Source organism: Triplophysa rosa, linkage group LG21 (assembly GCF_024868665.1).
Source record: "Triplophysa rosa linkage group LG21, Trosa_1v2, whole genome shotgun sequence".
NCBI lineage: Eukaryota > Metazoa > Chordata > Actinopteri > Cypriniformes > Nemacheilidae > Triplophysa > Triplophysa rosa.
In genome coordinates, this window is record NC_079910.1 from 6,860,924 (window position 1) to 6,888,882 (window position 27,959).

At 40.7% G+C, this 27,959-nt stretch overlaps 1 protein-coding gene across 8 annotated transcripts in view; it reads left to right on the plus strand.

Moving 5' to 3' along the window:
* The window catches only part of camta1a (calmodulin binding transcription activator 1a), a 333,393-nt gene that overhangs the window by 241,138 nt on the left and 64,296 nt on the right, over positions 1 to 27,959 (plus strand). For all 8 annotated transcript variants that reach the window (XM_057363019.1, XM_057363025.1, XM_057363017.1 and 5 more), the window contains one exon: positions 26,868 to 26,939. In XM_057363019.1, coding sequence (XP_057219002.1) covers positions 26,868 to 26,939 — 72 coding nt within the window. The remainder of the gene's footprint in view (positions 1 to 26,867; positions 26,940 to 27,959) is intronic.

Consider the following 27,959-nt stretch of genomic DNA (forward strand, 5'->3'; position numbering starts at 1 on the left):
AATACTTTCTGTAGGCAGCTCACTAGGTTGTGTGACCATTACTGGTAATGCAGAATGTGTGTGTGGATGCTTGTAGGTGTGTGCACAGGTGTTTCAGTGATTTCTGGCCTGCCCCCTCCCTCTTCTTCTATTAGAAATGAAGACATTGTTCCTGATTGAATATCAGCAGGTGCTCTTGGCTGTGAGCTGAATTTAGGATGGTGGTAGGAGGGATAGCATATGTGTGTGTGTTATGGTGCTGAGGATTTTGTTGAGCTCACAGTCTCAGGTGTCAGGCAGTGTTGAGTGAGTTCTCTGGCCCTCTGCACTTCCCTCGTTTCACACACACCACGGCCATTTAGTTGGCTGGGAGCTGGAGCGTGACCCCTCAACCAGGCGTTGTGCTAAAAGCCAAGGCCTGTAATGATGCTCCTTCCTCCGCTCCAACAGATCCATCGAAGAGGAGGTGACCTGTGTGGCCCAACCTGTCCCTCATACACCTACTCCCTGTCTGCCTTTTCTCTTGACACCCCTCTGGTCTTTTTCATTTCAGTGTTAAAGTGTCCTTTAAATATTCACTCTGACCGGTATCACTCTCACTGACACACACACACAAACATATATGTTCTCTTTCTTTCTCGTTCTGTTTTTCTCCAGGCTCTGTGCCGGCGGTGCATTCGCTCCTTGAGTCTTGAGTGGCAAGGTGACATTGCATGTCATATCAGCATTCTGTGGCAGTCCCCCTTTCTCTTGAGAGTAATTATTTCTTTCAGAGTGAAAGGTTCAATTTGCTATAAAAGAACGAGAGCTGCAGGTACAGAGAGAGAGAGAGAAGGGGGGGGGGTGTAGGACAAGACATATCTCCACTGTTTGGTGTATTCTGGACATGTTGTTCTCATTGGGGAGTTGATAGAGAGTTTGTTGAGGGTGGGCTGCAGCGCTGACTGACGTCAGGAGAACTGCTGGCCAATGACTCCCGCTTCAGACCACATTACATCAGCGCTCTGACACTGGGCCGTGGCAGCGACTATGAGTTGAATATGAGTCTGGAGGGTATTTTCAGGGCGAAGGCTTGTCTTGTCAGAAGTAGCCGAATAACCCAGAAAGGCTCTATGGAAGAAGATGCTGATGGAGTCCATGCGTTCGCACCACACAGAGAACCAAATGCACTCTGATAAACTAGATTCACAAAGAGTGATTATTCAGTGATTATCTTGTCAAACTGTCGTCACACAAAGTCTGAAATTCCTGTGGTAATTCACACGTGTGCGTGCGTGTGTGGAGCCGCTAATGAGGACAACACCTTAATAAACATACTAAATAATGTTTTAATTGAGAAAAAATATTATTTAAGATTAAGTTCAATTAGGATTAACAACAATTGTGTGTGTGTGTGTGTGTGCGTGCGTGCGTGCGTGCGTGCGTGCGTGCGTGCGTGTACTTGTACATCTATATTTGTTTGAGTTGTAGACCAGCGGTGTGAGGACAAGGAGAGTAAAGTGAGGACATTTTGACCCCTTTAAAGGGCTGTTTGAGGGTGAAGACTTGGTTTTAGGGTTTAGGTTATAATTGGGTTTAGGTTATAATTAGGTTTAGGGTAAGGGTTAGGGTCAGGCATGTAGTTCTGATGGTTAGGGTTAGGGTAACGGGCTAGAGATTGTATTGCGTCAATGTATGTTCTCATAAATATAGCTGCGCAAACATGTGTGTGTGTGTCTGTGTGAGCCTGTGAGAGAGAGAGAGAGAGAGAGAGATATTTTGCTGCTAGTCAATGTAAAGTGATGGAACCGAGGAACTGAGGAACAGACACTCACAGTTTGTGAACACAGCAGTAGTTTCACAGTCTCACTACACACATCACGTGAGAAGAAACTTGCGCACACTGCTCAAAATGCAACAACCATCGCATAATATTCCACTTTGCTCGGAATACATTTGGTAACTTATATTTGTCAGAGAACTTTTTATCATTTTTCGTAAAAAAAACATTTTTTGTCATTGAGCTCCAACGGCCTGAAATCATTCATATTTCCTCCTCGGAGGCAATCTTACTGCATGCCACAGTGGACTGAATAACTTAATATGGACAGCCACTCTTTTCTTACAAAGACAATTCTGCTTGAGTCACCATTAGTCCTGATGAGACATTCGGAAAATCACATCTCTGTACACCGGCACTTAACAGCAATTTTTAAGTTGAATACTGTTAAACATTAATGAAATTGATAAGGCACTACTCCTAGCTTACCAATCAAATCTATACAAATTTCTCCAAAGTCCACTGCTTGTGTTGAGAGCAACACAACTACGGTAAATACTATTACAGTACAGTGCTATACTGTATATACATACAGTTATATATTTTATAATGTACTGTAAGTTATAAAAACACCTATTTGTATTAAAATGAGAAGTAGAGGGAATTCAAAGATGGATAGTTATTTAGAGGGGATGGCGTGGTCTAGGCTGCATTTGTTTACTGGCCATTAGAGATGATGCATGCTTTCGCTTCAAAAACGCACTGCTCATTACTGCCTATTTAAATTGCAAATCCAATGTTGGTCACTGAACTATAATCTCCTGACTCTGTGAACAATTACCTCCTCTCCCAACATCAGATAAATAAGTGCCTGCTCCTAATAAGCATCCACTATAGGGAGCTAATGGCTCCCTCTTGCTCTTTTAATTTCATTCATACCTTAACATGAGAAATTAATTATTAATCATCAGTAAACAACAGTTTAAGATGCTGGCTTCACCATTGTCAGCTAATTGGCTCATTAAGTGTAGCATTAGGAGGGGAGAGGGTGTCGACAGGCCCTGCAGGACCCAGTCGATGCACCTCGCGTATGAAGCATTGATCTCCGCCGAGCGTCGCCCAACCTGATTAAAGCTCAATAAAGCCGCACGGCTGCTCTCCGACGTGCAGAACATCACCCGTCTGCCCCCGAGACCAACCAGAATTGGAGTCGCTCCGTTTCCTTTTCACCTTGTCTGCTCTCGGCCTCGTAAGGTCCTGGGAACTGCTCCTGAAGGTCCTGCTTTGGCTTTAGGGCGAAATGTGCCAGTGGAATGATCAATATTGAGTGGAGGGAGAGGAGTTTAGAAGATAGCAGGCAAAAATTTTCCTGTTATTGGAGGAGGAAAAATAGTGTAGCAAAACCTTAAATAGACAGTGTTGGATTACTCATGCCAGACCGGAACCATCTCATCTGTCACCGTCTGAAATATTCAAGAGAAGTGATGAAAAGTTCAAAGTTGAAAAAGTTTTGAACCTGTACAGAGCAGGCACTGCGAAGCACAAAGGTTTGTGGATATGTGTGTGAAAAAGCTGTGGTTTTTGTTCAGACACTCCCTGTCCGTTGTATGGCTGGTGTCTGTCTGGCTGTACACCATCACTTGGACAGTGCTATTCATGAATGGTTTTAACACTTGAATAAAGTCATAAACCTGTCACCACGTATCTAGCAGGAAGAGAATGTTGCCCAAAGCTAATATTTCAAATGTCTTTAAATTACATATATGCTTAAAGGCATAGTTCACCCAAAAATAAAAAAATTAATTTACATCATTTACTCACCCTCTTGTCATTTCAAACCTGTATGACTTTCTTTCTACTGCAGCACACAAAAGAAGATATTTTGAAGATGTTGGTAAAAAAACAACAGCGGTACCCATTTACTTGCATTGGTTTTGTGTCCATACAATAGAAGTGAATGGGTGCCGCCATTGTTCGGTTACCAACATTATTCAAAATATTTTCTTTTGTGTTCTGCGAAAGAAAGAAAGTCATGCAGGTTTGAAATGTCAAGAAGGTGAGTAAGTGATGACCGAATTTTCATTTTGGGGGGAACTGTCACTTTAAGTACCTTCTACACTAAGCTGTATATTGCAATGCACACAATAATAAAGCTCATTTCGCACCTGTAAAGGTGTATTGCTCGCAAGAAAACTGACATTATCAGACGTTGGCCATTATTCAACTGTATAAGTGTACATTTTACTGAAAAATGTTGTACACTGCAGCAAAAAACACGGTCTGTTTTGTATGTCTTGGGTCATGTTTGATGTGCGCACAGGTTGTCTTAACTTACTGGCCTTATCTCCTCTCCAGTCCTCTTATCATTTTCTCTCTCATGGTAAACACTATTTCCATCTTGTCTGAATCTCTTGCTCAGCTCGGCTCACCTCCGGCCCGCACCTCTGATCTGATCGGGACCTGAAGCAGGTGCAACATGGAGATAGAAAAGACAGCGATCAGGCCTTACAGTCCAATAAATACAGCAGCGATCATCTGTGCATCTAAAGCTCTTCCACACAATGACAAACAAACAGAGCTCGGAAAAACCGATATGAAACTGATACCTCCATGAAGTGGTGCGAATCGTGGGGTGGAGTGTCTTAGCTTTAGTTTCAGCTGATCCAGAAAACACACATCGCATTCACACTGTTCTTTCAGCGTCTGCTGAGCTGTGCTATTCAGTCAAGGTCAGCAGGCCTGCTAGCTGTGGTAGATCTGGATGAAAGTTCACATCCGAAAGAGGTTCAGAGCATTCCTGTAGATCATATATATGTTTGATATGCTTTGATAGCTTTCTCCATAGGCACTTTCAAAATGTCATTTTTGTTCATTCTGTTTCCCCCTGTTCTTCTGTTTTCGCTCTTCCGATAGCCCCCCTCGGACCTCCGCTCGGCCGTGGAGCAGGAGGATGGGGGGGATTAACAGATCAGTTCCCAATTTCCCCTCAGCCTGCTCGCCCATAATCACATCATCTTACACCTGACAAGAGGGATAAATTCCATTAGCTTTTATTAGAAGTAATTATCCTCGGCTCTCACCCCATGCTGTCCCCATCTCCTCCTCACTCTCTCTCTTATTCTTTATTCCCTTTTTGTGCTCTTCTTTTTTGGTTCCCGGGGTCCTTGCTCGCCCAATGCACCACTCACCCTACTCTGGTTGGCTTCACCATGGCTTTTAATTAACACCCTTAGTCACAGTCAAGAAGGCTGCCTCCTGAAGCCCTCCGCTCGCAGGGCATCCCACACCAGTATCTTACACACACACGCAACGTGGGCGAAGGGATGAGATGGGTCACACATTAAATGAGGAGCCGCTGGTTTGTGAAGCCTGTTTCAGTGGGTGCTGTCATGCGAGTCTTCCATTCTCTCTCTCTTTTTCTCTCATCCCTCTTGGCTGTGTTTCACGAGGAGTCAGCAGTGGTTTTATTGGTGGTTATGTATGGAGAAAGTGATCAGGGTTTGCAGGTGCTGAGATCTGCTGCAGATGTCAGTGCTTGTGTGTGTGTGTGTCTCAGAGCTGAATCACGCTGTCGTCCTCGTGAACACGTTTGATGTAATTACGCAATTATTCCCACTTGCCCACCTGTGGTATGTAAGCGTCGCAGCTCAGATTTTGTTTCCCAACAAACACACTCTTACTGTTTATGATATTATCGCACCCTGTCTCTTCACCGATTCAGGCGTTTTATCTGCCCTCATCTCACAGGTTTTTTTGTAGTTTTGCTGCTTCTGTTTGGACCAACGAAATTGTTCACACAAACAGACAATCTGTAAGCAATCGCCAGGCATGGATGTGTATGCAGATTTAGTGGGAAATCTAGAATTCTCTGTGGGGTTTGTACAGAGTTTGGAAGGTTTGGAAAATGCTTGACTTTAACTTATTATGCTTTGAAGCTCAGAAAAGTTCTTGAATTCTGATTGTTTTCATGCAAAATGCTTGATTTTCTTATTAAAAAGAATAGTTCAACCCAAAACAATTATTATTTCCTGTACTTACCGTGATGTCATTACAAACCTATATTTTTCTTCAACAGAACACAAAAGAAGATATTTTGAAGAATGTCGGTGTAACAAAGTTCAATGTAGGGAAGGAAGGAGGCGGGAACCGGCGAACATTTAAACAATAAACTTTAATCAAAAATAAACAAACAATAACACGGAAGTAAAAGGCCGGCAGCCACCTCACGGTCGACTGCCGGCCACACAAACATAAATAAAACTTAACATTTCCGGGCCCGGTCCTCTCTCCTCGGCAGTCCCGTCGCTCGTCCTCTTATGCTCCCTAGCTCCCCGTGAGGCATGCGGGACCGGTGCGCGTACAGCTGATACTCATTATCACTCACGCCACCGGCCCCACCTTCCTGCCCCACGGCTCTCGTCCCGCCTTCCTCGCTACAGTCGGTAACAAACATTATTGGCTCCCGTTGACTTCCATTGTAGGAGCACAACATTTTTGTGAGATTCACAAAATATCTTCTTTTGTGTTTCACAGAAGAAAGTGTCATATACATGTTTGAACTACAAAAGGGTAAATAAATAATGACAGAAACAGGTGAACTATCCCTTTCAAACCCAACTTAAACTGATAGTTCACACAAAGCTGAAAATTCTGTCATCATTTTTTTGGGTGAACTATCACTTTAACCATCCCTGATTCCTCCTGCAATACTCTAACTGCTTTTAATGCATTTTTGCTTATAAATGCAGACACACAGTCACGAGATGCCACATTACTTTTTCATACCTCAATTTCAGACAACGTATGTTCAATCTTCTGTTTCTTTGAACTGTTTCTCATTTTCCCCCATCACCAGTCAGATGTTTTATAGAAAAAGAGAGAGGTAGAAAATATTAAAGTTAACATTCCCAGTCAGCTCTTGATTTAAGGGAATGAAAATATGACTATGCATAGAGAGGAACCCACATTTCAAACTCCATTTCCAAGAACATGAAATTCAATCTTCTGTTCCAGTCCAACACATGCTGTCATTGCTCATGCCCGAAACAGCAATAAGGAAGTAGCATATTATATATTTGCTCTTTCATCCACCATCTCTATCAATCTGCGTTGATGCATCATGTTTATTTGCCCCTAAATGTATTAAATATTGTTTAAGCTGTTTGAAGAAGCTGATTGTATTTTATGTGTGTGTGTTTGTGCGTGCATGCACGTGTGTGCTTGCGTGTGTGTTTTCTTTCCAGACACCGTCTGTTTCATTCTATTTGTCATTCCGCTGGGCTTGTGCTCCGTTTCATTTATATGCCGTCATGGTAACGTCTGCTACCAACCTCTCCCCCACCCCACCAACATCAACTGCCTACATAAATCTCGCACTTCAATTAGACTTTACGGAAGGCAAAACTGCGCGAACGGAGCAGATGAATGAAGCTGCAGAAATATTGTCCAGGAGATGGTCATTTGACCTTGAATGGCATTTCAGGCAGGCATTAGATTGGACGGACTCCACTGTGTAATAGCCCCCCACGCTTTTTGGATGGGCACAGTGATGTACATGTATGTGTACATATGGAAACACTCACATGCTACGTGCAGAATACCTGTAGCATACTACATACAGTATATACAGTATTTCCTGCAATATTTAGTTATGGATACTCAATTCAATTATGTATTCAATTCAATTTTATTTATATAGCGCTTTTCACAATGTGCATTGTTCCAAAGCAGCTTTACAGGAGCAAATAAGAAAAACACAGAAAGGTAAAACACAGCACAGTGCATGGTGTTTATAGACCAAGCAAGATCATTATAATAAATAATATCTAATAAATAAATGAATAAATAAATAAATAAATGCAGTCTCCCGGTGAGCAAGCCAACACTGCACTGCTCTGCTGTGGCGAGGAACCCAAACTCCAATGCTGAATAATGGAGAAAAAAAAACCTCGGGAGAAACCAGGCTCAGCCGGGAGGGCCAGATCTCCTCTGACGTGTCATAGCTGCACTCAGTGACCCCGACCAAAGCCACCGAGCAACGTCCACGAAGAACAGGGAGAGCCCACGAGCCGCGACCCAGGAAGCCCCACCCGCCGAAACCGTGCAGGTCCAACCCGGTCCCATTCCGCGATCAACAACAGACAACAGAGGAACAACCAGGGAAAAGTAGTAATGGCATAATTAACTTTATTCCTCTGTTGTCCGACATCGACCACAAAACAAGACCAACCAGACCAGACCCACACAGTCCCAACAAATGAAACGCCCCGAACCACAACCAACAAGCCCCCCCACTCCCCACAACACCCACCCAGCTACCTCCAATCAAAGTCACTGAGTGCAGCCATAACTTCAAACTGCTGTCGTGTGATGTAAGTTTAGCATTAAATACCAAGTATTGTAAATTTAGCATTTATGTGACAGGTAGTCCGTCTTTGCTCTCGGTTGGGGATGGAATTGTCTGAGCTGGGCCGGCCAGATGGTCGCCTTTTTCTTGGGTGGTGATGGAATTGCCTTGGATGGAGCTGGATGGTCAGTCAGTCCGCAGGCTCTCGCAGGAGGATGGCACGGGATTTTCCGATGTAGCTGGCGTAATCTCTAGTTGTGGATGGGCATATGACGTTCATCTGGGCCTGGCGGAATCTCTCCCTACCTCGGGATGGGCATCCCGAGGCGAGGGCAGAAACAGAAAGAGAATAATTAGCGTAGCTGCTGTTCATTAGCTATGTATTAGTGAATGCTTGGCTGAAAAGATGTGTCTTTAATCTAGATTTAAATTGGGAGAGTGTGTCTGACCCTCGAATAGTATCGGGGAGGCTATTCCAGAGTTTAGGTGCTACGTATGAGAAAGCTCTACCCCCTTTGGTGGATTTAGTTATTCTAGGTGTTATCAAAAGTCTGGAGTTTTGAGATCTTAGAGAGCGTGATGGGTTGTAGTGTGGTAGAAGCTCTGTTATGTAGGTAGGGGCTAAACCATTTAAGGCTTTATAAGTAATTAAAAGAACTTTAAAGTCAATACGATACTTAATGGGTAACCAGTGAAGGGTTGATAACATTGGGGTTATGTGATCGTATTTTCTGGACCTGGTTAGAACTCTGGCAGCTGCGTTCTGAACTAACTGTAGTTTGTTTATTGATGATGCAGGACAACCACTAAGCAGTGCATTACAGTAATCAAGTCTTGAGGTCACAAATGCATGAATGAGCTTCTCTGCATCAGCCACACATAAAATATTTCGCAATTTGGCAACATTTCTAAGGTGGAAGAAGGCTGTTTTTGTGACATTTGAGATGTGATTTTTAAATGACAGGTTGCTGTCTAATATAACGCCAAGGTCTTTAACTGTATTTGTTGGAGTAACAGTGCAGCCTTCAATTTGCAGGTCATAATCCGAAATATTCTGCTCACGTGTCTTTGGTCCGATAAGTAATATTTCTGTTTTATTAGAATTTAAAAGAAGGAAATTACAAGTCATCCAATGCTTTATATCGTCGATGCACTCTGCCAATTTGGATAGTTGGAAGGAATCATCTGGTCTTGATGAGATATATAGCTGAGTATCATCTGCATAACAGTGGAAGCTAATTCCATGTTTTCTAATAATGTTTCCAAGGGGCAGCATGTATATGGAGAATAGCAAGGGTCCTAAAACCGATCCCTGAGGTAATCCATAATTTACTTGCGTTAGATTTGATGATTCCCCATTTAATTGGACAAATTGATGTCGGTCTGATAAGTAAGATCTGAACCATTGTAGTGCCTGTCCCTGAATACCGGTATAATTGTGTAAGCGATCTAGAAGTATTTTATGGTCTACAGTATCGAACGCAGCACTAAGGTCGAGCAGGACTAGGAGTGAGATGTTACCTTTATCTGATGCTATAAGCAGGTCGTTTGTAATTTTAACGAGCGCAGTTTCAGTACTATGATGCGGTCTAAAGCCTGACTGGAATTTTTCGTGTATGTCATTATTTTGTAAGAAAGAGCACAACTGAGTGGACACTACTTTTTCTAGTATTTTAGACAGGTAAGGGAGATTTGAAATCGGTCTATAGTTTCCTAGTTCATTGGGGTCTAAGTTTGGTTTCTTGATAAGAGGCTTAATGACGGCCAGTTTAAAGGGTCCTGGGACATGGCCTAGATTAATTGACGAGTTGATAATGTTATAAATGGGCTCAATTGCAACGGGTAATAACTCTTTTAATAATTTAGTTGGTATGGGGTCTAATAAGCAAGTTGTAGGTTTAGATGTTGCAATAAGTTTAATTAAATCTTCCTGTTTTATAGGTGAAAAACACTGTAGCCTTTCTTTTGGGGCGATGGTTGGTACTAATTTATAGGACAGACTTGGAGGTTGAGTTTTTACTATTTTGTCTCGTATGTTTTCGATTTTCTCTGTAAAAAAATTCATGAAATCATTGCTACCAAGGTGCGGATACCCAGGTCATGTATGCATTATGTATTATGGGTACTTGCACTTGCCAAAATATGCAGTATACAACAGTGTAAATACAATGTCATTAATGTATCCCACAATGCAGTGTGCACAACTGGGCAAGTCATGAGCATTGCATTGTGGGATATATACGTTTTTATTATACAGTATATTTATCTTCCTATTTAATTTAAGTAATATAATAATATTTTTACTAAAAACTAAAATTTTAAAATACTTTATATATACGTTTTAATTATACAGTATATTTATATTCCTGTTTAATTTAAGTAATATAATAACAGTTTTTACTAAAAACTAAAATTTAAATTTTTTTTGTTTTCAAATTTTTATAAAAATTATATTTTCATTACTCTAATGCATCCATAATATAATATATATATATATACAGTATATTGTTTGTTTGCTTGTTTATTTGATTCTTATTTAATTTCAGTAATAACATTTAAACTTAAATCTCTTTTTTTATTGTTAACAAATTTTTATCAAAATAATCTTAATATTTATAATAATAATTAAAAAATTCTAAAATTTATCATTTTATTTCAGATAAAAACTTGACGTCACGTCACTGCAGTGTATTATACTGCTTATTAAAATATTGCAGAAAAAAGCTTACTGACTTGTGCGCTATTTTTAAATACACATGTATTAAGATAGTGAGCAAGTATTCCATTCCAAACATAGCCATGCTTGTCAGCGGACCCCAAAGTGATTGTGACTGTCATTCTGTAGGACCGTGCAGTCACATTTCTAAACAAACTCGCTTCAGTAATGAGCTGGGGGGCGCTGCGGACCCCGAGCGGACTCGGCGGAGAGGGCCCAATCGAGCCGTACTCATCATACTGTCACTCAGAGCGTCTTGGCAATGGCAGCCTGGAACCAAAGGGTCACTGGCACTCTGGAGTCCAAGAGGCAGCCTATCTGCGTATCGCACACAGACACAAGCATGCATGATGTGTGTTTGTGTGCCGATGCAGGAGGACAGCTAATTAGATTCAGTGGTGGGTGGACGCTAATGACGCTGGAACGTTCTTCCCCGCTGGGACCGATGTGGAACAGCACATTACACTGATGGGAAAACTCTCTCACTATCTTATTCATTGTCATACTCTCTGCTGTATACTCGCAATTCCCCGCTTCATAGTTCTTCTTTCTATACTCGGGGACTCATTAGAAAACACCACAAAGCGATATCCACTTGACCTTGTTAATTAATCATGTCATGTTACTGCCATTAAACCGAGCTCCTCATAGAACGACTTCCCGTTGAAGTCGATCGAGCTTCGGGATTGGCCCTGTGCTAGCGTTACTCCACCTTTCCTGGCTAGCTCTCCTGCTAATGGGACAAAATGGTAATTAGTCGGAAGCTTGCGCAGTTGTTTAATTAATACATCAGACGAGTTGAGTTACTCCAAGCCAAAAATGTTCGGGACATTGTGTTCTCTGATCCGCCACTTGCCGTCAGATCACGACTGTCGTCTGATTCGCCGGCACTTCTGATGACCCGCTCTATGGTCATTAGCAGAAGCCGCCGTCTCTGTGGACCCAGTCAGTGCCAGGGTCATCTCTTCCCGCCCCCACAAGAGACACAGAACCCCGTCTCTGTCCAGAGGGCACTGCGTGAAAATGGGATAGAATGGCCATGCATACAGATATGCACTGGCTGGGGCGGCAGATCCCTCAGACACAGAAACAGTAAATTGGCAGAGGATTGCTGTGGGCTGATTTGTGGGTATTGCTCCATGCAGTACATGGAACTTTATTTACAGCCTCTGGAGTTCTGTGACTGGCAGCATCAGCTCGGTTTAGGGAGGACGGATTTGGAAATGGTTTTGCTACTGTAGCAGTGTTAGCAGTGTTGTTTCTCAGTGTCTTTGATCTGTATTTTGATTAATTCATAATTAATCAGTTATATATTATGATGCATTTTGTAACATAAAACTTTTAATTTAGTTGTGTGTGCACGCCCACTAACTATGTGACCCTGTCGGTGAAATCCAGAAAATCAAATCCTCAAAGTTTGATTTCAAGCTTTAATTTCACTATGACATGACCTCACTCAATATTAAAGATATCAGGGTTATATTTTCACACAATGTTCGTTACATTATTTAGAATTATTTTATGTCGAAATCACAAAATCACATATTTTGGATAGTTCGCCTTGGAATTATAAGGTTGTATCTGCATTCTGAGCAGTTTTGAGATATTGAGCTTCAAAGTTTTTGCCTTCCATTTGATAGAACATTTTTGTTTTCTAAAAAGTCCTAAAATGTACACAACATAAAGAAAAAAACATCACATAATGTAAATAGTTTGTCAAAGAATAAGAATATGTGACTAATTCAATTTTGACAAAAATGTCAGAACCTTAACTTCAACAAAAGATGTAGGCTATAATGGCAAGCATTTTTAAGAACATTATAAAATACAGTAAATAAAGTTTTTTCTAAATTGTAAAAATGCAAAAATATTTTAGGGTTAGAGTGTGGGTTAAAGTTAAGTTATAATATTATAACTAGCTGTGTAAAAAAAACAGAAGTCTATGGAATGTCCTTGTGCGTGTGTGTGTGTGTGTGTGTGTGTGTGCGTGTGCGTGTGCGTGTGCGTGTGCGTGCGTGTGCGTGTGCGTGTGTGCGTGTGTGCAGCTACCCAGAAAGCATTTCTAAAGTCAAATTTATATGTATTATATTGCAGTAGATTATAGGAGGAGGCTTTAAAAAGGTAAAATTGACTTTATCACAACATCTGTTTGAGAGTTGTATTATTTGTTTTTTTATACCCTCGTGAACAGAGGTGTCATGCCTATTCAAACAGAAGGGGCACGTGCCCCCTCAGATTTTTGAACAGTCAGTTTTGCATGCAACACCAAATGACGAGTTAGGCATCTATTAATCAGTAGCGCGATTCTATAGAAAGAAACTGTATCAGTTATGTGCCGCACCCTCATCATCTTTTGGACATTTTCGCCGTTTTGATCACGTACAGGAGCTTAACATTTATCAATACGGCTACAGAAGCAACAGCGCTGGCTAATGATGCTAATCAGCGTCTGCACGCGATCAGGAGCTCGGCTCACGGAAACACCCGCATTCCCGAAACCATAACAAGATTTTCATACTCGTTCTACGCTTGTATGCGCCGTCGTTTAGGCAAAGCATTTGTCACCCATTTTCATTTAGACCCCGTGACCAAACGCTGGTGCAAGATCTGGACCCATGAAATGGGTTTTTGACTTAAAGCGGCGCTGCCCAAACCGATCCGTGTATGTCAGAAACTACTGTGAGAACATGCTGCCTCGTATGCTTTTAAATGGCTCGTTGGTTTAGTTTGCACAGTCAAACACACTTCTTGGCAGTTGGCATGCAGGTAGCATCGTTTAAAGTGAATAACTTTTATGTTACAGTATCAACACTTCAATTTCATGGTGCAAAGACTGACAATACTCTTAAAGAAAATATATTTTCCTCTAAATTAACTATCAATAATTTACAAAATCAATACATAGAGTGGTATATTAGTTAAAATAATATATTAAATAATACATATAGAGTTGACACCTTTCATTATGTAATATATTGCATTATATATTTTGGTGTCATAATAGAAGGAATTTTATAATCGACAATAGATTTGTATTGAAGGCAGTTTAACAAAGGGTAACTAATTGCTTCATTTTTTTTTTTTTTGCTTTTACTTTTGTGCTCTATGTTCATTTGTATGCAAACAATAACTCTTTTACTACTAGCACAAAATTGCATACAAGATATTTGTTCTCAAAATACACCAGACTTAAAATGTACATAATTTGTTTTTTTACAATCAGATGGTTTGTGCGATGTTTTGAATACGCTTAAGAGATGTTCTCAATAACATTGCTTTAAATGTATGTATTTGTACGTACAGGACATGTTTCTGTGTGTTGTGCACACGGTGCCCCCTTAAGAAAAATAGGTGCATGACGCCCCTGCTTGTGAATGCACTATATACGCAACTCAAGCCATTGTTCTAACTTCCACTGTTTTGTCGTCCTTAAGCACATGTCCTTTCTCCAAACTCCCACCATCTCAAACAACATGATATCTGTCAGATAGTGGGGACATTTCATGCCTGCTGTTCAGAAAAAAAGTCAGTTCTTCAAAGAAAACACTTAGGGAGCAGGACTGGACTGAGCTATTCTTAATGTCGTAACAACATGTTCTTATGATTTTCTGGAGTGTCACCCTCAACTCATGAGTTCACAGACTTACACAAAAATAGCCGGGCAAGACCAGAGCAGTACAGCTCCCTCTTGTGGCAAGGAGAGACATTAACACCCCTCCCCAGATAAAATACACTCACCAAACATACATTAATAAATCCCTCTGATAATTTAGTTTGTATGCAACTCTACCCTTTGTGTGCATGATGTTTAAATGTTTTCTATTTGTTTCTTTATTCAACATAGCTTTACACAGACAACCAAGCATGTGTTGGAGGCCAGCTTTTGGTGGGTGGGCTGTCGTTGTTTTGACAGATTTAGTTACAGAAGCACCAAGATCAATTATTCAGTAGAGCCATGCATGGTCGCAGGATTAATGATGCATGTGGCGTATAAATCAAGAAGCAGACCTGATCCACTCCAGGAGAGAGGAAACAGAAAAGACTCATGTGGAAAAGGCATTACGTCCACATTCATTCACAGAGCGAGCTTTCCTAACCTTGAGACAGCACGAGGGCCCGGCCCGGTAAGCACAAATAAACCACAGCGATTTTCAACCAATCAGCGCTGTGATAACTAACAGCTGCACCGTGTCACATTACACCATCTATAGTGCGGGATACGCACTGAAGGACAGAAGCATCATATCACTTCTGAGCCAGGATAGGACGGGCCCATATCTGTAATTGGGGAAGGTAAACTATTCAAAGGATGGAGCACTAGAGATACTGTATGTCACATAACTCATTTCCTCTCGTAGCTTTACCTCTCGCTTTCTGTCTCTCTGATGGCCTCTTTCAAACCCCCAACTTAGCCTACTGTCTTCTCTCTCTCTTGGAGAAAGTTTTGGAGATGGAGACTGTTATGGCATAAGAGTTTTATCTCAGTCTGAATGTCAGTGGATTTCAGGTGTCACTCTTCTGATTGATGGGATACAAAAAAATGTTGAACGCAGTCAAGGTTAAGCTTGCTACGCACCAAAATGTAGCTTCTGTGAAATGGGTGTTTTTTTTAAACCAAAATATGCTTTTTTATCAAGATTCATTCCGAACGTTTTAGATCCACTTTCTTGTTTATAAGCATGTTTACATCTGGATCAGAAGCTAGATGGTCATAGTTATGGTCTAGTCTGGTTTCAGTTTATTTGAAGACTACTTGTAATTTTAATTTCTTGCCTCCATTTGCTTCCAAAATATGATACTTCTTTAGCACAAACATGTTTTTAAAGAACATAAATATAAGAGTTGTGTAAAATCAAGAAAGGTTTCAAAACTTCTTGTTTGAATTAAAATGAACCCATTGCAAAAGCATATTTTGGTTTATCAGAGCTACAGCAGCTGGCCGGAGCGTGCCGTGGACAATTGTACATGGTCCGAAGCGTCCGTTTAATTATGATAAGGGTTGAAAAATATCATTCTTTAATTAGGAGAGGTTGCAGGCCTCAAGCCACATCACGAGAAGAGGGCAGCCGTGATGCTGAGGAGAATAAGATGGAGAGGCAGGGTGTATATTTAGAAGGGTAGAGAGGCCTGCTGCCCAGGGCAGATAGAGGCGGTTTCCATCCACCCGTCTCTCTGAGAAGAGAACAGGCTCTGGGCCAGAACACATACACCACCAAGCCAACACCCCATACGTCAGCCAGTCATGAGCTTCTGAACTTAAGTGTCATTTCTCATTCTCTCTCACTTCTGTCTTACACTTGCTCCTTTAGTTTTTGTCTCTTCTATCTCTCTCTCTTTCTCTCTCTCTCTCTCTCTTTCTCTCTCTCTCTCTCGGTCTCTCTCTCCTTATATCTGGGATTTCAGATTGTTTGTTTGGTTGTTTCTCTTGTTTGTGAGATCTGTTTATATTGCTTTTTTTGTTTCACTTTGTAGCTGTAGAAAAGGGTTAATTGACAGAATATGAACATGTATATATATATTTTTTCATTTTCTACTTGGACGTTGAAGTAGCTCATCTGACTGTTGATCACAATGTGGTTGTATACAAACAGCTGCTTCCCTCACTTTAGTGACAAATCTCCCAGCATTCCTCACCACCAGCACTTCACTTGTTTGCTTTTTTTTCATTTCAGTAATTAAGTCACTTAGGGGTAAATGTATAAATATAAAATATATTGAAATATGCTTTTAATCCCCATTATATACTGTATTTTTTGTAGAATGCATCTGCAGTTTTTACTGGCCATTTCACCTTTTGTGTTCTTGAGCCACTTCAGTGTTATTTTGGGATAAATTTGGCCGTTTTGTTCGAGTTAGTCAGGCCTGTATCCATCCTGCTAGGTAATGCCAGTCTAATCACCCTGTCTGTCAATCTGTGAGAATATCAAGCTGTTTCACACTGTTTCTAGCCATCTGGATCCCGGCTGCAGGACCAAGAGGAAAGGCGTTCCGTTCTGCTCCAAACTATAGCAGACCCTCTCTGGCCCACTGGAGCACAGAGCAGCCAATCAGTTGGGTTCATGTGTGTACACAGATGACAAATGTGATGTCAGAAAGAGGGTGTGGCTAGGGTTTACCACCGGAACAGGTGTATGAAGAAATGTGGTTTGGTGTGACATCATCCAACATAGTGTAAAGAACATTCTGTAAAAATATAACCTTGATATCTTTAATGTTGACTAAGACCATGTCAAAGATTGAAATCATAGTGAAATGAATGGTCAAAATCAAACTTTGATGCTTGTTATCTCAAAATGAGATTGAGGCTTGAGCATGATTTTCACAGGCATGTCACAATTTCAACCAAACGCCCGCCATTCTCTCAAGTAGATTCAAAAATGTTCATTTTTATACAAAAATGTAAATATTCAATATATCGTCCAGATTTAGTCTACTGACCTCACTTGACCTCTCATCCCCAAACCGCCACGCACCCCCTCACCACCCCGCATCCCGCTCTTGTGTGGGGAAGATTAAGGCGCTCTGACGAAGCCGTGTTTACAAATATGCAGGCAGAGGAACAGGGCAAGCGACGCTGAGGAGGAATAGAATACAAATTGCTTTTTTATCTCTCTCAGGGCCTGGGCTTGAGAAAATGTGTTTGCGATTGGTGTTCCTCTGCCTGTGAAGGATAAAGCATGTGCTGTGTGTTTGGGTGCTGGTTAGCATTCAGCGTCTCTCGCTCTCTTTCTGTATGACCCCTCTGTTCTCTTTCTTCCCTCCTCTTCTCCTCCTTCGTCCCAGGGTCCGATTTTCTGCCCGTTTCCGTGGTAATCAAGTAGTCTCCGTGCTCGTCCTCTGATGTCTCTGCCCTTTTCTCTCTCTTTTTTTACGATTCTTTATGAGTTACAGGCTCCGAGCTTCTGGCTGCTGGTAGAAATAAAGAGAGTATATACATCAAGCAGAGAGATCTATAACTGTGTGCTAATCACTGCTAACACAATTGTGCAGCGCTACAAATGATCCCCGGCTCCTACAGTCAAGCGGTTTATATTATTGACGGCGGTGCTGCTCTGTACAGAGATTTTTGGGTTTCACATGCTAACTCAAAATCCGCAGATGCTTAAAGGTACAGTTTATCCAAAAATGTAACTATAATCAGAATCACAAGTTTGTAAAGCACAATAAACAATTGGCACCATTTAAAATCCAACCATTCTGTCTTTATGCAGCAAATACAAAAGAAAGCTACAGCAAATAGAATTAAAATGATAGTTCACCCAAAAATGAACATTCTGTCATCATTTACTCACCCGTTTGTCATTTCAAACCTGTATGACTTTCTTTTGCAGAACACAAAGAAGATATTTTGAAGAATGTTGGTAACCGGCACCCATTGACTTGCATTGGTTTTGTGTCCATACAATAGAAGTGAATGGGTGCCGGCACTGTTCGGTTACCAACTTTCTTCAAAATATCTTCTTTTGTGTTCTGCAGAAGATAGAAAGCCAAACAGTAGGGTGAATAAATGATGACAGAAGTTTCATTTTTGGGTGAACTATCCCTTTAAGCATATGAGTTGTATAAACTGCCTAAATAATTCTTTGATCGTGATTTTTGTCTCAAAAGGGGTTTGGAATGAGCAAATAATGACATAAATGTCATTTTTTTTAATAACTCTTAATGTTTCCAGTAATGCTGGGTTAAACTGTAAAGCACTTTTCAGATTTTGACACAGTCATTGTGTTTGTCTGCTCAGCCTTTGTCTTGTGCCTTTGAAGCTGTTCAAAACTGAGAGCATGAGAATAGTTTCCCCAGGGAGCAGAGCTTGTGCATAAATATTTAGCCCAAATGGGAATAAAGCGGTGCGCGTGCATTTGCAATGCTATTCATGCAGCCTCCCATTCTCACTCAAAAGTGCATTTATGCAGTGTTTACAGATCACCATCTCTCTCCTTTCCTGATCGCTGCGAAACATTCAACCTTCACTCGGCACGCTGGAACATCACCAGCATCAGCTGTTTTCTGTTAACCCCTGACCTTTGACCCTCACAGGAGGGACACTTCGTCCTTTTGCCTTTTCCATTAGCTTCCGTAATGAAACGGAGGATTCCACGAATAATGGCTCTCTACATCTGATGGAGACACAGATTCATTATTCAATTCCCTGGTAGGGTTTGGCCCGCCTATGGCAGGGATCGGGAAGAGGTAGAGGAGGGAATGGGATATCGTGTGAGCAGACAGACAGGATAAGGGTGTGAATGGAAAATGAGGAGAGACAATTCCCCTGTACTTTAAAGTTTTTATTCTGAGGGTTGAAGGGGAATTATTATCGCCGAAGCCCTTTCTTTTCTTATTTAGGAGATAAACTCCCTTCAAAGCTTTTATGAAACTTTCTGTAATTGTTATATTAAAGACAAACAATCCCTCCCTTCAGGCATTTAATCTCTAGTTTAAACTCAAGCCTCTTCTCATTTTGGTGTATTCTCCTTCACGGGCGCAAATAACACAGTTCTGCAGAGTCCCAGTGGCCCGCATGCTTTGTGTTAGGAGCTCATACATCACCAGCCCTCTCTGACAGATAGAAATATGCCATTTATTTTTGTTTCACCCTGATAGAGAAAGACACAGAGGAGGAGAAAAGGGTTGCCTGTTTCCTCGCTCGGTTCCTCCTCAGTTAGGTGTCTTGCATGTTAATGTCATGTTTCTGCCCACTAAAATAATCCCAGGCCCCTGTACGAGCCTCCGGCCAAAGTCATTTTGTCACATACATGGACATAGTGGTCTATTACGATACCCCTACATTCTGACGCAGAGACTCTCGTAGTAATGATGGTTCTGTGAGCACCGAGTCTGTGCTCAGCCCTAAGGGCTGATAGGGTTCTGGATGTGTAAAGTGCAGTTTAAGGCAGTTTGTTTCTTGGACATCATGTCTGCTATAACTGTTTTTCTACTAATGATGTAATATATGTAAGGTTTCTAAAATGATAATGTATAAGGATAGCACATTTCTAAGTAGGTAAGTGGTCATTTGGCTCATGCTTACGGAACTGAACACCTTTTTTTAGATGCAGTTCCCCTTAGCAACCCTAGAGATCAGTGTCCTGCATAAATAGACAGTGCTTCATGTGGGATTAAAATGATTTTATAAATATAAATGTGGTTGCGTAATGTTTGCCCAGGTGTCCTAAGGTGGACGTTTAGATTAGTGTTGGATACTGTAGTGGTATTTTGTTTGAAAGAGCTTTAGCTTGGTATTACATCCAGCCACATTATTTTTCTTTGCACATTAAAGGAATAGTTCATCTAAAATGAAAATTCTGTCAGCATTTACACACCCTCTTGTCATTTTAAACCTGCGTGATATTTTGAAATATTTTGGTAACAGAAAACTGTCGGTCCCCATTGACTTGCATTGGTTTTGTGTCCATACAATAGAAGTCAATGGGGACCTAGGGTTTTCTGTTACCAACATTTTTCAAAATATCCATACAGGTTTAAAATGACAAGTGGTCATGTAAATAATGACCGAATTTTTGGGTGACCTGTCCCTTTAAAATGACGCCATTTTAAGTGATCTTAATTAGGATTTGTTCCAAAGTGAATTAAAAATGTCTAAATCCACCCAAAAAAATAAAAATCTGTCATCATTTATTCACCCTTATGTCATTCAAAACCTGTGTATGTTACAATTCTTCTGTGGGAAATAAAAGAAGATGTTTTGAGAAATGTCTCGGTGGTTTTGTGTCCATATAATGAAAGTCAACGGGGACCAATTTTGTTTGGGTTCCAAGTTTCTTCAAAATATTTTGTGTTCTGCAGAAAAAAAAAGTCTTACAGGTTTGGAATGACATGAGGGTGTGTAAATGATGAAAGAAAACTAGCCCTTTAATGGTTTATGATCTGTTATTCTATTGATAGTCAAATCTATTTTTTCATGTGTTTGTTTCTTATATAACATACATTTCCAAAGCTATTCATATTGACTTCAACCACTAAACCACACCACTCCCAAATACACACATACAGTACACCTCAGTCTGTCACTGTTGTCCTTGACAAGTCTAGCAATAGATGCTCAATATTCCACGTATGACCGTCACGTGTAAACCATTATAGGGTTTTAGCGTGTAGAGGAGCAGAAGAGCATGAGGCCTTTGCCACACCATCATCCTATTACCTCAGCCTGCTTCAGCAGGGCTTTAACCTTGGCAGGCGAGCTGGAGGAGAGGGTAATTCTAACCTTAAAAACCTGCTGATTAAAGCTAGTTTTGTGGAATTCGATTTCACTTAATGCCTTTGGCCCTGAGCCCAGAAGCCTGGCATTAACATCAACAGACACTGTGTCTTCAGCCGTAGAGACGTGCACACGCACACACACATTTGTTGTACTGTCACGGGCATGAGTTTGGGTAGCACGCCCACTATTTCTCCTCCTTATCTTTCTTTTTTCTCTCTCTCTCTTCTTTTTAGCGTGTTTAGTGGTATTGAAAGGGCTTAGTGGTACAATATTTTCTCGGTCCTGTTTGATATTGATGTATGGCTGTGTTTACCTGTCCAGTATGAGTAATTAATTCTCGTCTTGGGGTCTGTGTGTGTAAACTGATTCTATTTACAATATTCAACATATTTTTACCATAAGGTTTTTTGTTTAAGTTTAGGCAGTTTTATGTGGTGCACTTGAACCCAGAGCGATCCGCTAGGTTACTGGAGGTCCCATTTGTTATTTCATATTATGTCACCCTATGCAGCTGTAAAGCACCCTTGATGCATACTTGTACAGTATGGCGTGAATTCCACAGTGCACTACCCAACGGTCTATGTGCCACTACATCACCAAAACGTGGACTTTGAGTGGCCCACAAGGGCTTTATAAGTGACAGGGCCTTATATACTACGGATATCTACCTTTCTGTGTCACGATTGTGGTGCAGAGAACCCAAGTGCAGGCAGACGTGAAGGGGTTAAACACAAGACTTTAATACACGAAACGAAAAACAAAAACCCACAATGGGGACAACCAGAACTATAACTAAAATAAAAACTGAAACAAAACACTTCCCACGGGGGGCAAAAACAAACTAACAAAACAAGGCACGACACAACGTCTTACAAAAACAAACACGGCAGGGTGACTAAGACTAAAACACAACACTCACATTACACAAACAGGGCAAATAACAGGACCACGAGCAACGACATGAGCACATACACAACGCAATACACGAGCACAGGACAAAGAAACAAGAGGGTATATATAGGGAACACAAACGAGGGATAACGACACAGGGCAGGTGTGGTTAATCAAACACTCAGGGAAAGATCACAAGGAAACGAGAGGAGCGGGGCCAATGACGAGACACTGGAGAGAACGCATATTATTGTCAAAAGGACAATAATATGTTTCTCTCCACACATAACCAAAGACTTTGCCATGGCTCTGCTACAGGACCAAGAAAAACATGACTAAGGAAGCAGAGCCATGACATTTCTGTGTGGGATTATGATTGTATGCATGGCAGTCTGTGCATCCAGTCTTAATTACTTTCCCTATCTAGTGCAAATTGCATCAGCATACTTAATAAATCAGTATGGGTTGAGCAAGGTAGATATAGAGAGATTCTTCCATTGAGAGAGGTGATGGCTTGAGCCATATTATGTCTTTGCCTCAGGCCAGTGGTTCTTAATCCTGGTCCTGTGGACCCACAGCACCGCAGATTTTGTGTCTCTCTCTGTGCTAAAGAGTCCATGATTTAAATTAGTTGTGTGAAATATGGAAATCCAGCAAAACGTGCAGCGCTGTGGCTCCCCAAGACCAGTATTAAGAACCAGCGCCTTAGGCTGAAACACAGCCCTTAGGCAGGTCTACTTATTGATGCCTGATTGATAACACAGGAACTTCTGATCTTCTTAATGAATCAGCGACACCGCAGCGGAGCAGGACAGAGCTGACAGCTTAATAACCAGGACACAAGCCAGGAGTTAGTATGCATGTTATATACGCACGTAGTTACCCGGATCTGCTCGGTATTGCTGAAGGAAGAGTGCGGTATGACAAATGTACATGTTCAAGTGATTGGTAATAGATTTGTCTTGATTATCTACAAGGTCTCGGCTCACTATATCACTCGACGAGGCAATTTGTCAAGTTGTCTCCAAAGCGTTCTCAAATTGTATGATTGAGTATTCCCAACAGGATTCGCTGTCTGATAATTTATTCCTTGTGTAGCAAGTGCTAAGACAAAACTCCATCAAGGTTAGCAAAGGATTCAGCATAGCAGCTGGATGAAGCTAGGCAAGCACTCTCTGGTGTGTGGTTTCCCTTGACCAACAAAAGCTTGTGGGCCACGGTCAGGGTTGATGGTACATTAAATCGACAAAGCTTTGTTTAAAAAATAAAGCTCTGAGGCATATAAAAACAGTGTGTTTAGTTTTTTTTGAGTATTGTTGAGTACAAAATGCTGAAAATTTGCAGCCACAAACTTTTGCACCACAGCATAAATAAATCATGCCAACTACTTTACTGTTTAACCTTTGTATTGGGGCTCTCCGTTGTTCTTTTTTAGTTTTATTTCATGTGGCGATAATGTTGATAATATTTTCTTTATCATGTGATTTTGAGTGTCATTGCGTTTCGCGTGTTAAAATGTTTAAAAGTGTTGGGTTGGAAAGTCGTATGGCATTATATGTGTGTTCCAAAACATTGTTCTGCAAAGATCCTCTTATTGAAAACCAATGGCAAACCAAAAGATAGGTAGTTTACTTGGTCAACATGTGAAATAAAACATGCTGCTTGATAATGAGAAAGTGCTACAGCAGGTAGTTTGACATGCAGATGTTTACATACGTTCATACTATACATCATTCCCACACAGCCTCATTTCATTACTGTTAAGTTACATAGTGTCTATCCTGACTAAGGTCCATTTTAAGCGTCCTCGTATATATCACAATCACACGTATCGTCACATCATAAAAAAGCAAATTGGCAACATACTTAAGATGCCATGGTCTGATTAAGAGTGCCTTCACACATCATTATGGCCTAATGAAGAAGTCTCACATCTTCAGCAGGTCGGCCTCCATAGCGTGTCTGCTTTGATGGATGGTCCTACGCTACGCCGCTGCTAAATACATTTGCAATTCAACTATCCAACCAAGTGTTCAAGACCTACTCGTTTTCGACCTTTACTGACCTTTATCAGAGCATACAGACCCAGTTCAGTGCATTATGGGTGGTAGGTGGTGAGCTATGCTAGCTCTGTTCTCTTGATCAGTGTCATCACATAAAATGGTCTTAACTAGTCTGTTTTAGATGTACATTGAGAATGGTTTGTAATTTGTAGTCGTGCCGTTGCTTCAATTGATGAGACAGAGTAAGTCAGATTGAGAAATGGAGAGAAGTCCTGTGTTATGTTGGGAATATAATTATGCTTTAATTGCTTGCCATTTGATGTGCTGTCATTTGTCACAGCCCACAGACAGCAAATAATGGCTTCTGTCAGTGTCAGTTTGTCACATTGCCACACAGCCCTGAGAGGGAATCAGCATCGAGCTGAATGATATTTGTCCTGAATTACTGATAAGCTTGTCTGCATTAGAGGGTTTCGATTTTCTCATTTGCTTTGGTGCGTTTATTATATCATCAATGTTTTCGGTTGATGCTAGATGCTGTATGATTACCTGTAATACATACCAACATCCACAGCATAAATGCCAAAGATGCTGGTTTGCGCTGGTTTAGATGGCAGACAGTAGTCGTGCTCTTCACTATCAAAACTTGTAAAGCTGTTATACAACATATGCTGAACCAGTCCTCCAATAAATCAGCACGGATCCTATACTGGGAATCAGCAGTCCATGCTTATGTAGGGTGCCCTGATAGCACACAAACAGCATGTGTGTAGCCATTGGATGCTTTACATCGATTCCTGTATCATCTCTGACAGATGCTACGGTCTGACACAGCCCAGGTGTCTTGTTTACTGTATGTCTGCTGAACACTTTGTGCATTTCTTAAGTTGAGTAAACAGAAGCTGCCTGGGGCTAATTTATTCACTCTCCAGTCCACACAGTAGGAGAAACAGCGAGGAACCGCACACACCTGTCAATAATGTGGAACAGATATTCAGAGCTCTCTGTCTTCCAGATACATATACTTTCAGACTGTGAAAAAAGGCTTCAATCTCATGTGGAAGAATGGATGGCAGCAGGTGTGCATATATTGGCTATTCTATAACGGCTTTAAACATAATTCATCCAATCTCACCATTTTGTAACGGTGGTTGTAGCAAGGAAATTTTGTTAGCCAATAATTCTGTTGAATAAAATAACGTGGGCAGCAGACAGGGTAAGACCTGTCAAAAGTTATAACCTCAACCCAAAAAAGCCATCAATTACATAAAGAATAAAAAAGTTTTTAAAGAGATAGTTCACCCCAAGAAATCTGTCATCCTTTACTCTCAAGTTGTTCCAAACCAATATCAATTTCCTTGTTTTTCTGAACACAATAAAAATATTTGAAAGAATGTTTGTAACCAAACAGTTAAGGAGCACTATTGACTACGGTAGCCAATAGTGCCCCAGAACTGTTTGGTTTGGCATATTCTTTAAAATATCTTTATTTGTGTTCAACAGAATAAAGAAATTTATATTGGTTTGAAACAAATTGAGGGTGAGTAAATGATCACAGAATTTTCATTTTTGGGTGAACTGTCCCTTCAAAGGTTCAGAAATGCTTCTTGGAATTTACCCAGCATTTGCATAGCTGAGGGGTGCGTCGTCTTGTTCACTTTGAAGTATGGACAGTCAAGTGGGTCATTATTCATGTGCACCATTATGCTGTAAGTAAAAACATAGTTCTCCAAATGCCACCATGTGTTAGTCATACAGCAAACACCTTAACAGTAATGCTTTTCTAATGTATAAGCATTGATGTAGAAAGGTTTTATATAAATCTGATGAATCGGTTCATTTTAGAGATTAAAATACCAAAAAATACAGTGCAAACTGTGTATTCTGGTTCACATCACACCACTGCAGTTTTAAATCTTTGGTTTATGACTCAGCGCCTGTTTTTGTTTTTATGTCAGACTTATCATCCATTTTTATGTTTTGGTTACCCAACAAGATAAAGTACATTTCACTTGTAAAGCATACAATTATGATTTATTTAGTAAAAAAAATGTGATGATACATTTTTGCCCACCCAGTAAAGGAAAAGTAAGACTTTTTTCAAGGTTTCTTTTACTTTGTTACCATGTCACAGTGTTCCTTGCCAAGTTCCTAATCTGCATAAAGCTGAAACACTATTTTGTAATATGAAATGTGCTATAGAAATACAATCATTTGAACTGAACTGTAATTTTCATCTTTAATTCAACTAAGGGTTAGTCTCAAACAACCAACACTGGACGCAGCTCTAATTGTATTCCACACCTACTCATGGCTGTATAATTTTGTCCTTAACCTCCCTTAGAATTTTGTATTTGTTTTCCAATTCTGCACAGGTAAATAAATACTCCCTGTGTGCATTGTAGAGGAGCCGTAACCATAGAAATGGATATTTGATTTATTCCAGAAAGAGCCAAGCTCTTTGGCTTGAGTGCTCACAAACAATGTGTTTGGTAGAAAGCTGGAACCTATCAATAGCGCAGCATCGCAGATGTTTTTCCCCCGAATCTTTGCTCAAAATCAGACTTTTTCAGCCCCGACCTCACCATACGTTTGGCCAAATATTTTTTAAGTTTTAATTTATTAGAAAGTGTGTCGATTTGATATGAACATGTTAATATGATAAAGTGTTATGTTGGGTCTTGTGTGTGTGCTCAATAAAAACTGCACCACTTTTTTCAGTTGTGTCATCTCTCCTAGGGCACCAGGAGACAAAGAAAAATACAAGAACAAGATGAAAAGTAGGAAAGATGACCTCCATAACCTCCATCAACCCCCTTCTGTTTCCTTTGATGTTCAAAAATAGCCATGTGCTGGGACTTTGGGATGAGGTTATTGGGTGGGTTGAACCAGTGATGGGTCCTATTGTGTTCTGTACTAACCACATGTTTCTGTGTCTCTCTCTCTTTTCCCAGTGTCTGTACGGCTGTTACGTCCACTCCTCCATCATCCCCACCTTCCACCGCAGGTGCTACTGGCTCTTACAGGTAAGACTGCGAGAGTATTTGACACCTGTTAGGAAAAGGCTTTGTTACCTGTTGTTATTTTTCGGAAGTCGTTACGTTTTCCTCCCTCATTTTCCCTGTGTTCGTTTGAAGCAGCATTCCTTCAACTCTTGATTCAGCTGTAATGGAGGCAGGCAGGGAGATAAAACACAGCCCGTCAGTCCAATGGAGCCTGAGCTCACCGACTGATCAAAGCTAACCTCGAAACTGCAGCCCAGTTCAGACAGAGATCCAGGGCGGGATAGGGAATTGCATGCAGATTAATGCTTTTAAAGGCGATAGGCTATAGTTATTCATGCTTTTAGGACACATGGAGACACATATGAGTTTCTGATTTGGTCATGTTCACCGTTGAAGGTTTTTAGCCCTATGCCGAAAGGTTGAATAGTTTTATTCATGAAATAATTCAAAATTATGAAAGATAAGTAATAGTTGGATATTGACATTTCTAATAAACTGTGTGGTACCTTAGTGGTTTTAGCATGTTGCTATGCAGTTGCCAGGGTGCCCTAGATGGTTGGATGTTTGTGTAATAGTTTACTGGCCCAAGTCGAAAGAACCCTTCTTAAGTCCGCATGATGTACAGTAGTGGCCAAAAGTGATGCCTGATGTTCAATATTTGCTTTTAATGCCCCCCTCAGATTAGATCAAACTATCAAAATATGGACAAAACTCTAAACCTTTAATGTGTTTATTAGTACAGTTATTTAGTATAAAGGCAAACCACAGCGTATCTGGGAATATTGATTTTTATTCTAATATACAAAATAAATCCATAGAGAATCAAAAAGCTCACAAGAATTTAAGCGTACATTGACAACAGTTTTATCTGTCATTAACATTTGTTGATCCTCTATTGTGGTAATATTATTTAGTCATTCTCTTGTTTATGTCTTTATATACTTTGCACATGTTTGGTGTGTACTTTCTTGCCAAACTTCTTTAAATTCTTCCTAAAGTGATATAAGATACACAAAAGAAGATATTCTTCTGTGTATATCT